The sequence below is a fragment of the Paralichthys olivaceus genome, chromosome 13 (assembly GCF_024713975.1).
Source record: "Paralichthys olivaceus isolate ysfri-2021 chromosome 13, ASM2471397v2, whole genome shotgun sequence".
Classification (NCBI taxonomy): Eukaryota; Metazoa; Chordata; class Actinopteri; order Pleuronectiformes; family Paralichthyidae; genus Paralichthys; species Paralichthys olivaceus.
The window spans coordinates 173,730-187,082 of record NC_091105.1 but is presented as its reverse complement, the minus strand read 5'-3'; the positions used below and the strand labels follow the sequence as shown (position 1 = coordinate 187,082).

General features: G+C 42.5%; 2 protein-coding genes and 1 long non-coding RNA gene across 3 annotated transcripts; 2 read left to right on the top strand and 1 right to left on the bottom strand.

The window, feature by feature from the left end:
- Positions 1–488: 488 nt before the first annotated feature.
- On the top strand, positions 489–4,061 carry LOC109645107 (retinol dehydrogenase 13). Its single transcript, XM_069536749.1, has 7 exons — positions 489–654; positions 1,291–1,425; positions 1,936–2,127; positions 2,414–2,575; positions 2,666–2,785; positions 3,093–3,297; positions 3,737–4,061. The coding sequence occupies exons 1-7, from the start codon at positions 504–506 to the stop codon at positions 3,840–3,842; spliced, it is 1,071 nt and encodes a 356-aa protein (XP_069392850.1). The 5' UTR covers positions 489–503; the 3' UTR covers positions 3,843–4,061.
- LOC138413467 (uncharacterized) lies at positions 2,031–2,439 on the bottom strand. Its single transcript, XR_011245823.1, has 3 exons — positions 2,310–2,439; positions 2,192–2,279; positions 2,031–2,161 (listed from the first exon to the last, which is right to left on the bottom strand). It is a non-coding gene; the product is annotated as an uncharacterized lncRNA (long non-coding RNA).
- Positions 4,062–4,966: 905 nt separating the features above from the next.
- plekho1b (pleckstrin homology domain containing, family O member 1b) lies at positions 4,967–12,731 on the top strand. Its single transcript, XM_020110619.2, has 6 exons — positions 4,967–5,307; positions 6,293–6,439; positions 8,006–8,146; positions 9,059–9,163; positions 10,369–10,467; positions 10,571–12,731. Exons 1-6 carry the CDS (start codon positions 5,281–5,283, stop codon positions 11,186–11,188), a joined length of 1,137 nt encoding a protein of 378 aa, XP_019966178.2. The 5' UTR covers positions 4,967–5,280; the 3' UTR covers positions 11,189–12,731.
- Positions 12,732–13,353: the final 622 nt, after the last annotated feature.

Sequence of the window (13,353 nt, the reverse complement as noted above, 5' to 3'; positions counted from 1 at the left end):
TCTGTTGTAGTTGTGTTGTAGATGTGTTGTAGATGTGTTGTGTTGTAGATGTGTTGTGTTGTAGATGTGTTGTAGATGAGATGTGTTGTAGATGTGTTGTGTTGTAGTTGTGTTGTTGTTGTTGTTGATGTGTTGTAGATGTATTGTTGTTGCGTTGTGTTGTACATGTGTTGTTCTTGTTGCGTTGTGATGTAGTTGTGTTGTTGTTGTGTTGTTGTTGTTGTTGATGTGTTGTAGATGTATTGTTGTTGCATTGTGTTGTAGTTGTGTTGTAGTTGTGTTGTGTTGTTGTTGTTGTTGTTGTTGATGTGTTGTAGATGTATTGTTGTTGCGTTGTGTTGTACATGTGTTGTTCTTGTTGCGTTGTGTACTTTTTGTTCTTAACTCTGATCTCAGATAAACTCGGTTCAGGATAATCTGCTCTAATCTGTTAATCTGCCCCGCCCCCTGTCCTCGGCCCCGCCCCCTGGCCTGGCTCGGCCTCAGTGTGTTCCGGCAGCAGGATGAGAGCTGCAGCTACAGGAGGGTTTCTGATGCTGCCGTGGCCCGGGGCCGGGGCCGGGGCCGGGGCCGGGGGGTCGGACACAGGGATGGAGGAGGTTCGGGGGGGCCTGCTGCTGAGGTGCGGAGCTGTGCTGGGACTCTCTCTGATGTGTAAGACGTCTCATTCTTCATCACTCTCTCATGTTTCAATGATTCACATCAGTTTCACTCTTCGACCTCCTGTCAACATTTAAAATCATTAGTTCGTCACACTGGAAACTAATTCTGTCAATCAATTCATCATCAGTGAGAATAATCGTCAGCAGCAGTTCCACAGTTTCTGATCAACAGTTATAGTCATTATTGATGTAACCATGAGTTTATGTGACTGTGTTTGATTTGTGCTGCAGTGATTTTAAATCAGACGTTAATCAGATGAATCTGATCCTGGATCACTTTGATTTATGAAACAAAATGAAACTCACTGATGTCACATGTTCCCTTTAACATCCTGATTGTGAGTCTCTGTCTGAGCATCAGGAGTCGAACATGAAAACGTGAACAAACACACGTTTAAATGTTATTAATTCAACTTCAGCGTTTCCTTAACTCACTTTAGTTTTCAGCTTCTTGTCACACTGATGAAATGATCACGTTCATGAACGTCTATCTTATAAAACCACTAAAAACCGAGACTGGGATGAAAAGATTCAAGTTCTGTTTCAAAAAATACAAATTACAACAAATTATTACATTCATCATGTTGTGCTGTTGTTTCCATGGTAACAGCTCTGTGTGTGTGAACAGGCGTGGCAGTGCTGAGGAGGTGGATCGCAGGTGGCGTGTGTCGTTGTCCAGTTCGTCTGGACGGAAAGACGGTTCTGATCACCGGAGCAAACACTGGCATCGGCAAAGAGACGAGCAGAGATCTGGCACATAGAGGTCAGTGTGTGGTTGTGTTTTACTCACATTGTGGGGACATTTACATTATTATTATTATCATCACATCGTATTTAAAAGATATCGAATTGGCCGTGACTTTTTAAAGTTTGATGAATTAAATTATGAATTTAAAATTTAAAATATTTGAAAATTAAGCGAGCAGACTTTGTTAATGTGACACTTGCAGAGGTCAGAGGTCAACGTAACGTCAGAGGCTGAAACCATCTGAACCGATTACAGGGATTATTGTGTGTGTGTGTGTGTGTGGGTGTGGGTTCAGTTTGTGTGTGTGTGTGTGTGTGAGACGTTTTCATCTGTGTGATGTTCAGGGGCCTCATTTAAAAACATACTAAAAGTCTTCATGCGCACAAAGGCCTGGAAATGTGTTTTGTCAAGTTTGTTTTTATAAATCCTAATGTTAGCGTGAGAAGTGGCGTACGCATCTTTTAGACCTTGTTTTGTTTTGTCAAGTTATAAATGAGCCCTTGGTGTGTTTCTGTTGTGGACCAGGGGCCCGGGTGGTGATGGCGTGCAGGGACCTGACGCGGGCGGAGCGAGCAGCAGAGGAGATCCGGCGGTCGACAGGAAACGGTAACGTGGTGATCAGACACCTGGACCTCGCCTCTGTTTACTCCGTCAGACAGTTCGCTAAAGATTTCCTGGACAGTGAAGAGCGACTGGACATCCTGATAAACAACGCAGGTGAGTCTGTCTACCTGTCTGTAACAGTCTGTAACTGTCTGTAACTGTCTGTAACTGTCTGTACCTGTCTGTCTGTATCTGTCTGTAACTGTCTGTACCTGTCTGTCTGTAACAGTCTGTAACTGTCTGTATCTGTCTGTAACTGTCTGTATCTGTCTGTAACAGTCTGTAACTGTCTGTACCTGTCTGTAACAGTCTGTAACTGTCTGTAACTGTCTGTAACTGTCTGTACCTGTCTGTACCTGTCTGTCTGTATCTGTCTGTACCTGTCTGTACTTGTCTGTAGGAGTGATGATGTGTCCAAAATGGCTGACAGAAGATGGTTTTGAGACTCAGCTGGCTGTCAATCATCTGGGTCACTTCTTAATGACCAATCTGCTGCTTCCGAAACTGAAGAGCTCCGCCCCCAGTCGAGTGGTCAATGTGTCATCCATCGCCCATCGGGGAGGTTTGACCTCTGACCTCTGTTTGACCTGTGACCTCTGTTTGACCTCTGATGTTTGTTGTTTTTAAACCTCATCCATGGTTTTTTCTTCAGGTCGTCTCGACTGTGACGACCTGTTCTTCAGCAGGAGGCCGTACAGCTCACTGGAGAGCTACCGACAGAGCAAACTGGCCAACGTCCTGTTCTCCAGAGAACTGGCCCGACGACTCAGAGGTCCCCGCAAACACTAAACACTTGAAACAACACGATAGTTTTTAAACCACAAACTGTAATTAAAGATGGACGCCATGACGCCTCCCAAAGTGAAGACAAACTTTCTCAATCGCCCCCTGGTGTCTGGCTGCAGTATAGGTCATAAACCATGCCTCCTCCATGTTAGCAGATGAGACATTAATTAGTGATCGAGAGCATGTGTGGGCGGGACCTTAAAATCACTGCACAGACTCTGAATGTAAATTACATCATGGCAGTGTTTGTATCTTTATTTACATCCAGTACTGACTGTGTACGTGGTCTTCAGGTTCTGGAGTGTCGTCGTTCTGTCTCCACCCGGGTGTTATCCGGACTGAACTGGGTCGTCATGTTCAGGGCTGGTTCCCCCTGCTGGGGGCGCTGCTGAGCCTCCCCTCCCTGCTGCTCATGAAGACTCCCAGTCAGGGCGCTCAGACCAGCATTTACTGCTCCATCACACCGGGTCTGGAGGAACGATCCGGATGCTACTTCAGGTAGAGGCTGGGGGTGGAGTCTGAAATAGAATACACACAAACTGTTGAGTTTCATGGTGCAGGTGTTTCACAGAGACTTCTTTACATCGTTTATTTAATATGACTGATTTATTATTGATCCATGAGCTTGTCTGTGAAGATTCTCAGTTGTCATGGGGACACTGCGTCTTTAGGAGTTTGACATGTGGAGATACAAAGAGAAAATGACGTTGTCCTACACAATGCTTCTTCAACTGTCTCATGAATGATGACTGAGGAAGACAGAGTCAAAAGCTCTGGAACAGAAATAAACTCATTTTATCACATTAGCTGAATCTGAAGATATTTTCAGACATGAATTGAGGTTCTGACGTTTTCCTCAAATGTTCAGGAGGTTCTGTATGTGAGAACACAAACGTCTTTTAATAAAATGTCTGAGTACGTCCATGTGTGTGTTCAGTGACTGTGCAGAGAAGGACGTCGCTCTGGAGGGGCGGGACGATGCTGTGGCAAGGAGGCTGTGGGAGGAGAGCGCCCGATTGGTTGGATTAAAGGACACGTGCTGACTTCTGGGAACGGCAGGGGAAGTGAAGGATCAGACAACAGCGCCCCCATCGGGGAAGAGCACCAGCATCACTGTAATTGACAGCTGACTAGAGCCAATCAGAGGCATCAGTTCAGAGTGATAAGAATATCAATGAATCTAACTTCACTTCATCTCATCACAATAAATATTCATCAGTATTCAGTGAATATGAAATAAAAAGAGAGTGGGTGTTCTACGAGGACCTCCTTCATGTTTGGTTTGTGGATTAAATATAATGTTGTTGATATAATGTTGATGTGTCATAAGTTTTATCTTTTTTAATACAGAAGTTAAATAAGTTACATTCATTCAGTTTTATCTTGAAGAAAAAACAATCTAAAGAAAAAGTTGTTTTAGTTGAACGCATGAATTTTGTATATACTTAAAAAGAATCTTCTCCACAAACCTCAAACATCAATCAGTGGTTACCATGGAGACCACAGAGACGAGCAGCGGGTGGCCGGTCGGAGGTTGAGCTGGTTCTGTTGACAGGACGTTAGCATGGTGGCTAACTGCTGTTAGCGGAGTTCGAGCTATTTGGATTTCATTTACACACACTGTGACCTCATTGCAACATAAAGAGACGGATTAGTTCAACACTGATTCAATCAACACTGAGATAATCATTTTTATTTTTTACAATTGAAAAATCAAACGTCATTAATGGTTTATTCATTTTTTAAACTCTGAATCTAAACGGAGTTCATGTTCATTTATTCAATTATTACATCATTTAGAGTCAAATAGACCATAAAGCACCGGATGTAAGGGGGGTGGATACCACAGTGTGATTGACAGCTAAAACTATCCAATAGGTACAGGTGGGCGGGCAGTGTCTACGGGCCCCAGTCAGGCTCCACCCCCCACTCCTCCAAATATGGTCACTTCTGGCTTCAAAAACTGAGGCCTTAAAACAGGTGACGTCTGATCTGTGGGCGTGTCAGTAAATAATCTGCACATCTGTCTGACCCACTTTACAAACATCTGTCCACACACACACACACACACATATATATATATATATATATATATATATATATATATATATATATATATATATACATATTATACATGTGTAAGTATGTGGACACCTGATCACATAACATTTAACCGGTGGAGGGCGCTGTGGGGCTGCCGAGGAGCCGCTGAGCCAGCGGGGAGTCCGGAGGAGGAGGAGGAGGAGGAGTAACCGGACACCGACTCACAGAGCGGCCCCCGGCCGGTCAGAGAGCAGCGGAGTCCGGCGGCAGCAGCAAGGAGCAGCGGGGCGACGAGGGGAGCCACACCGAGCACCGACAGCTGAGGAGCGGCCGAAGCGGACTTTACCCGCTGTTACCGGCTCATCGTCTCCTCCTCCTCCCGCCCCACCGAGGACGGATAACGGAGTTACCAAGAAGTGAAGTCCCGAAACCGGCAGCATGAAGAAAAACTGCTCCGGGAAACGGGTGAGTGCAACCGGAACCGACCCCCATACCGGCCGCGCGTGACGGTTATTTTAATCACGTTTAACCTGAGTAAGAGGAACAATAGGATTCTCCTTTGAAGCTTTTATTTTGAAGGAAACTCTGACCGATACATCAATCCACTTCCGGTTTTCACAATAAGAGCGGTTTAAAGAGGAAAAGTGAGAAAAAGATATAAATACACAATAAACCGACAACAAACATACAATAAACACACAACAGATTTAAAACAGGCATACAACAAATACACAATAAACACAACAGATACACAACAAGCATAAAATAAACATACAACAAATAAACAACAGATTTACAACAAACATACAATAAACATACAACAGATTTAAAACAGGCATACAACAAATACACAATAAACACACAACAGATTTAAAACAGGCATACAATAAATACACAATAAACACACAACAGATACACAACAAGCATACAATAAACATACAACAAATAAACTACAGATTTACAACAAACATACAATAAACATACAACAGATTTAAAACAGGCATACAACAAATACACAATAAACACAACAGATACACAACAAGCATACAATAAACATACAACAGATACACAACAAGCATACAATAAACATACAACAAATAAACAACAGATTTACAACAAACATACAATAAACATACAACAGATACACAACAAGCATACAATAAACATACAACAAATAAACAACAGATTTACAACAAGCATACAATAAACACACAACAGATACACAACAAACATACATTAAATACACAACAAACATACATTAAACACACAACAAACATACATTAAACACACAACAAACATACATTAAACACACAATAAACACACAACAAACTGATAAAAAAGATTGAATAGTGGAGATAAAAGAAAGTGACCAGTGTGACGAGCTGAGTCATCTATTACAATTTAGGTTGAAATCTTTAACCTGACTTCACTTCCTGTTTCCTGTGTACAGGGTCCACAGGATTCTGCGTCACAGAACCTTCAGCCCGATAAAGTGGGCTGGATCAGAAAGTTCTGTGGGAGAGGGATCTTCAGAGAGATCTGGAAAAACCGGTTTGTGGTTGTGCGAGGAGATCAGCTGTTCATCTGTGAGAAGGAGGTGAGTTAAAAGGGGCGGGGCCACATCGTTAGCTAATAGTTGGAGGGGATCAGTAGCTGGTGCCTCGTTTAGAACTTTAATTGTTGCCATGGTGATGCGGTGTCATGTGCGATGCTCCACATCCTGTTTTTTATGGACTTACAGAACATCTGCAGGTTCTAACAGACCTGGTTCTGATGTTCTCTGTTCCAAGTTTAAAGGATCACTTTAAACAAACAGATTTGGTGTCCAGGTGTGTAGTACTGTGTCGTACTGTGTAGTACTGTGTCGTACTGTGTAGTACTATGTCGTAGTCTGTAATGTGTGTGTGGTTCTGTGTGGAACCAGAATGTTCCTCCTCCACTTTCTATGGTTGAAATTCTGCAGGAGTCAAGTTTCAGTCTGAGCTGCAGACACACAGAGGTCTCTGGTTTCACTGCTGTAACAGGACGGAACGTCCTCACAGAACCTTTATCACACACAGAACATCCTTGTAGAACCCTAAGCCTGAAAGCCTCTTATCATTTCTGCTTTCAATCGATTTGCTAAACGCGACAAAAGCTTTGTTGCTGAAATTGAAAAAATATCTGAGAGAAGTTCTAGAAATGGAGGAGGTTCAGACAAGGTTCTGAATATTGAGCTGTGATAGACAGAAGATCAAGGACCCAGGACGCTGCCCTGTGGAACCTCACTCCTCAACGTCCTCACAGTGGTTCAATGTTCAGACCATTTTAATTCATGAGAAACTTCTGCTTTCAGCAGCTCAACTTCCTGTTTGACCAGGAATAGAAACACTGTGTGACACCAGAGAAACCACACACACACACACACACTCACACTAACACACACACACACACACACATTTGGGGGGGGTGTCAGATCACGATTTGATGGGGAAACCTACTTCACTCAGGTATATAGGCGTGTGTGTGTTTGTAGTGTGTGTGTGTGTGTGTGTGTGTGTGTGTGTGTGTGTGTGTGTGTGCGTGTGTGTGTGTGAGTGTGAGTCCACTAAACAATTCTGGAGTCTCAGGGGTAAATTCAAGGTCAGAGGTCAGACTCATCATGTCAGAGGCTGAACTCTGGTTATTGAACATTGATCATTTAACGACTGACAATACAGACAGAGTGTGAGAGTGTAGTGGGTGTGGCCTCTCTCCCAGGAAGTCTCAGTTTAAAGCTGGTTAATAATGGATGTTGTTTCCATGACGATCAATGAGCTGCAGTTTAGCTTTTGGAGACACACAAACTCCTCTGTGGGTTTCTTCTGTGTGTGTGTGTGTGTTTGTGTCATTATGAAAATCACTTGATTTTCTATTTAAATCGACTGAAGAAAGTTTCCATGTCTGTTTGACTTTGTTTGACTTTGTTTGCATGTTGATGTTGATCTGAAACCGAAGAATAAAAACCAGCCGGCAGTCGAGTTTCAGGTAGAATTAGAAGCAGCTGAGTTGAAACGTTAATAAAGTCACCTGAGAGTGGGCGGGACTTCAGGGTTTACCCCGATAAATAGTGAACAGGCCCCTGGGAACAGAGGCTCCACCCCCTCACTGTCACCTGACCTGTGACCTCTGACCCTTGGTGCAGGTAAAGGAGCCGAGTCGGGCTGATGAGCTGTTTGATCTTTCTGATTACGAACGCTGTGAAGAAATACGCAAGAACAAGAGTCGCAGCAAAAAGAGTCACAGCAAGTTCAGACTGCAGCGCTGCAGCACGCCAGGCAACACGGTACACCTGTCTTTCTGACTGTCTGACTACCTGTCTGTACACCTGTCTGTCTGAATATGTATCTGTCTTTAAGAAGAATAAGAATCAATATCATTCACATTTACTTAAAGATGTAACTTCAACAATTACAAACAAGTTAGCAACACGCTAACACAAGCTAAAACTATTCTACAACATGCAAACACAAGATAGAACAATTCATAATTTGTTATTAACATGTAAAGAGACAAATATCAAATTATCATCAGATAGTTCAAACATGCTAACAACCCTAACCCTGATCTAAAAACTAGTAAACAAGCTAGCATCAAAGTTTTTTTTCGCATAAACACCTATTAAATAAAAACTAAAAACAATGTAAATGCAAAGAACATTTCACAAAATGTGTGATCATGCTAACATTAAAGACACATGCTGAGAGGAGAAAAACCTAGTACTACTTGGGCTTTAGCATTCTCAAACAGGCTAATAACTGCTAATACCAAAACAAACAGTTACTATACCTACATAGTAAAACAAGGAATAGAATTAAAAGTTAATTTCAAGCTTAATCATTCAAATAACTAGCTTATAACAAGTTTAAACATGCTAGAATCAAAGACAAAAGCTAATATACAGACATGCTAACACAAGTTATCTGCAATACATCTAATACAAAGTTAATAGCTAATAATAAGCTAAACATACTAACAAGAAAGTAGCAATAACATGTTAGCATTATTATAGATTCAATATTTGCTGACAATAATCAAGGTAACAAAAACATTGACAGTTAACAGTGGAAACAAAGCAACAAGCTAATGTTTAATTGTAGCTGGAAGCTAACAGTGATGTAGTTGACGTTAGAGTTCATGTTAGTTTGATTGTGTTCATTTGTAAATCATTTAAATAAGGTGAATGTTTGCGGTGTAGGCTCCGAACCTGATCTTCCTGGCCGTCAGTCCTGAGGAGAAAGAATCCTGGATTAACGTCCTAAACGTTTCCATCACCAGAGCGAAGAACAGGATCCTGGACGAGGTAAAGACATCGCCCTCAGATTCATGTGATAATAACATCAATATTATAATTCAATTAAAAAGATAATAACATCAATGTAAAGTCTGAGCAGCAGAGTTCTTGGAGCAGTGGCATCAAGGACAAGGTCTCGACCAATCCTGAGTCAGTATCAGCTGTCAATCATGACGTCTCCGCCTGTTTTTATATCATCAAATAACGATTTAAACCAAACTGATGAGAAACACTTGAACAAACATCAGTGATCGAACGTCATCTTTGATTCTTTAGTTTGGTCCATGTCCTATCTGCTAACATGGAGGAGGTTAATGAGTAATACTGCAGCCAGACACTAGTGGCTGATCCAGATGATTTGGCTTTAGTTTAGGGATCCGACATGTTGTTTATCTGCAGTTTATAGTTCAAACCGACAGTTTGTTTGTCTCCTGTGAAGCTCGCAGTCATGAATCTTTATTTTTATTCCAGGTTCAGTGATTTTCTCTGCTCTGTGTCACTGACGACTGATTTTACAAACTTCCTGTCGTCGTGTTTATTTCAGTTACAGCACCAGAAAGTGTGTCTGCTGAATCACATGCAGACAACAACCTTCGCCTTTTTTCCACCAATCAATACTCTGATCAATACTCTGATCAATACTCTGATCAATACTCTGATCAATACTGGTTCTCTCAGCCATCGTGTTCACGACTGAAAGAAACGTTCATGTCATCGATGTTGTTTTTTTCCATCCAAGTTCAAATCAGTGTAAAACAACAAAGACACAATCTGATCGTAGTTTATAAACATACACAGTTGTATTCATATAAACATGAATAATCAATATAAGATAAGATAATGTTCTTCTCGAGAACCCAGTAAACCTCATGTCTGATCTGTTTGGCACCAAATCCTAACATCCATGATCTCCAGACTCTTCACAGAGAAGGTGAAGAGCTTCAGATCTTCTTCATCTAGAGAAACCAACAGGTGAACCATGAGCAGCACTTTGAGACTGTGGAGGAAATGATGGTGCTGAGTTATTAGTATCATTACAAACATCATCATTGTTGTAATCATTATTATTATTAATGACACATTATTCATATTATTATTGAACTGACTTTGGCTTTGAAGAGTTGGAGGTTTTTTTATTCACTTCAATAGACAGCTTGATCACAGCAGCATCTGGTGGTGGTTAGAGGAACTGTAGCTGACGCGTTGTGTTTCAGGTAACCGTTGACGACTCGCAGCTTTCTCATCTGACTCGAGATCGAGTGAAGATTCCTCACAATCGTAGACTGCCGAGCAGAGGCCACCTGCTGGCCGTGGTTAGTATGACAGTTTCAGCATCAAATGTTGTTCTTTAAGACTCTGACAGCTGAGGATATTTACAGCTGTTTTATAAATAATAAAAGACTCCTCCTCCTCCAGGCCTCGACGTCGTTGTTGGACGGGACTTTGACTCTGGACCTGATTCAGGAGGAAGGCGCTCCACCAAAGGAAGCAGTCGTCTGCGATGCGCTCAAGGTCAACCTGGAGACATGTCTCCTCAGTCCAGACTGTCCCAGGTCCAAAACTGACGGCACTCTTTCTGCCAGGACTGCTGATGCTTCTGGGAAATCCCACAGCCTTCCTCGTGAGGTGGCAGTGGTGTGGAAGCAAACGCCTCAGCCAGGACAGCATCTGACGACGGCAGGGAAGAATCGCTGCGTCTCCATGGACGAGATTCTGTCACATTCAGAGAGTAAAGTTACTAAGAACAAGACTGCGACCATGTCAACACCGACCGCCACCGTGACACTGATCAACCAGCTGCAAGAGCTGATCGGCAAGAAGCTGCAGAAGACGGAGCAGCTGCTGACAGAAGTGCGGTGGGAGGCGAAGGGGGAGGAGCCGGCCGAAGCAGAGAGACTCCTGAAGGAGGCGGCGACCACCTGGCGTCAGGCCCGCGAAGTTCTGGAGGAGGTCAAGGAGCTGAAGGTGTTGTATCGAGAACTGGACTCACTGTCTCCCCTTAGCAAGAAACCAAACCCAGACGTCAGAAGCTGATGTGACTCAGTCTGGTTCAAACCGGTTCAGTCCGGACCAGAGAAATTCAGGGTCAGGAGGAGACTGATCAGTGTCGAGTGATGTGAAACGTTCAGAGAAAGAAAACGAACAGAAATCCAGCTGAGGTCACGATTCTGTCCTCAGCTACAAAATGTCGGAACACACCTGTGGAACCTTCACTTATCTGAAGTCTCTGATCAGACATTAGGAAAATGTGCCAAGACGAATTGGACCCGAGGAAAAACCTCATATTCTACATCTCCGTCATTTCTGCTCAGATGACGTGAAGAGGATGAAGTTTTATGCAGCTGGACACAAACTGGAGAACAGACGGTACGAGCGCAGAATTTCATTTCCTCCCAATGTGAGGAAGTCAATCGCGTTCATGTTGACGGATCGTCTCCATCACATGGAGAAGGTTCTGACTTTTAAATGGACGAAAATTGTCGTAACATGAAGTGACAGGTTCAACGTGAAGGAGTTAAGCCTAGTTTATGCTTCTGCGTCACGTCTACGCCGTAGCTACGGTGTAGCTACGCCGTAGACGCAGACCCCTACGCCGTAGCCTGACGTGCGCCTCCCAAAAATCCTAACTACGCGGACGTCGACGGGGACCGTAAGCGCTGTGATTGGTCCGCTCAGAACGTAAGTTCCGGCAGTTGCTTTTCCGGTCTTTCTTCCTCGTCGTAAAAAACACCTCCGCAAACGTTTTCTTTGTAGCTTGCGCTTCAACATTTGCAATATAAGCATTTGTTCTTCAATATTGATGAGCTCCAACAACACATACAGCTGCTCCACCTCGGTCGCCATTGTTTACTGTTGTTTACTTTACGGAAGAAAAAGCGAGGATTCGGCTAAAACCACACAAACACACCGCTACACCCCCTAGCGGCATGGCGGTGAATTGCAGAGCAATGCGTTCCCTCGATGCAGAACTTCGAATGCTCAACGACCTACGCCGTAGGTACGGCGTCGACGTGACGCAGAAGCATAAACTAGGCTTTAGTGACATGCATGATATTTAGAGACATCTGGTGGTGAAGTTACACATTACAACCAACCTCGAGGAGACGAGAACTGAGAGCAGCATCAGACACGTCACACATTGTTCTCACACGTGTTCACATTGCGCACTAAAGAATTTTGTCTGAGACACGTACGTCTAAACATCTGACTCACTTTAAGTGAAAACAAAGATGTCGTATTTTATGAAACGCATTCCTCTTCCATCAAACTGTCTCTCCGAGGTTTTTTTGTACCTGGTTTGTTTCTGGTGTCAGTTAAAGAGTTAAAGATGAAAGGATGTCGGCCTTCAATACAAAAACTTTATTAACACTGACAGAAACAAATCAAATCAATGAATTTCTGTTCTGAGGCGACGTCAGTAAAATCTCTTAAAGAGGTCAAACTTGCTGAGTCATCACTTTTATCATTTGATTTTCCTCATGTCCGATCTGTTTTCTTCTGACGTCATGATTCTGAAATCAATCTTGATTCACTTTGTTTCTCAACATCAGAATAAAGTAAATTTGGAAAATGGAAACTTTGACTTGAATAAATTAAGTTTGATCCGTAAACGTCTTCACTGATTCATAACTTGTCAGTGACGTCATCAGGCAGCTGATCTGACTCCAGCCGATGGATGTGATGACATCATCAAGAGGGAAATTTACAAGAACCGACTGTTTCACTTCCTGTGTGTGAAGCCGCACCCAAGTCCTTTACTCCCATATAAGGAACATGTGTCTTTGTTCATGACAAATACGATGAGCAGCTGTGGACACACACACGAACACACACATTTAAGTAAAATAAAAGTGTTCTTTCAATTAAATATTTCAAATGTTAAAGGATGTTTTTAACAAAATTAACTGAGCTGTGTTGCCACTGTGTGGTGATAACCAGAACTGCAACAATTCAGAAGATATCTTTAATAATTTTAAACATGTATAAAAAAAACATTTATTCAGGTTTCAATAAAAAAAATTGCAGTTTGTAAATGTCTCTTTAATTTCTATGATTAAATAAAATAATTAACCGGACGCAAGAAGAAAATGTTTGATTCACATTTCATGTTCTTTTTAAGTTTGTGTCACAGAATCAAATGTACTAAACTTCCTGTCATGTGACACTGGTTGTCATGGTTACAGCTTCAGCTACTGGTC

Coding starts and splice junctions, on each gene's coding strand:
- LOC109645107 (XM_069536749.1), top strand. CDS start 504: ATGAGAGCTGCAGCTACAGGAGGGTTTCTGATGCTGCCGTGGCCCGGG. Junction 2,128..2,413: donor CATCCTGATAAACAACGCAG/GTGAGTCTGTCT, acceptor ACTTGTCTGTAG/GAGTGATGATGTGTCCAAAA. Junction 2,786..3,092: donor ACTGGCCCGACGACTCAGAG/GTCCCCGCAAAC, acceptor CGTGGTCTTCAG/GTTCTGGAGTGTCGTCGTTC.
- plekho1b (XM_020110619.2), top strand. CDS start 5,281: ATGAAGAAAAACTGCTCCGGGAAACGG. Junction 5,308..6,292: donor AAAACTGCTCCGGGAAACGG/GTGAGTGCAACC, acceptor TCCTGTGTACAG/GGTCCACAGGATTCTGCGTC. Junction 8,147..9,058: donor GCAGCACGCCAGGCAACACG/GTACACCTGTCT, acceptor TTTGCGGTGTAG/GCTCCGAACCTGATCTTCCT.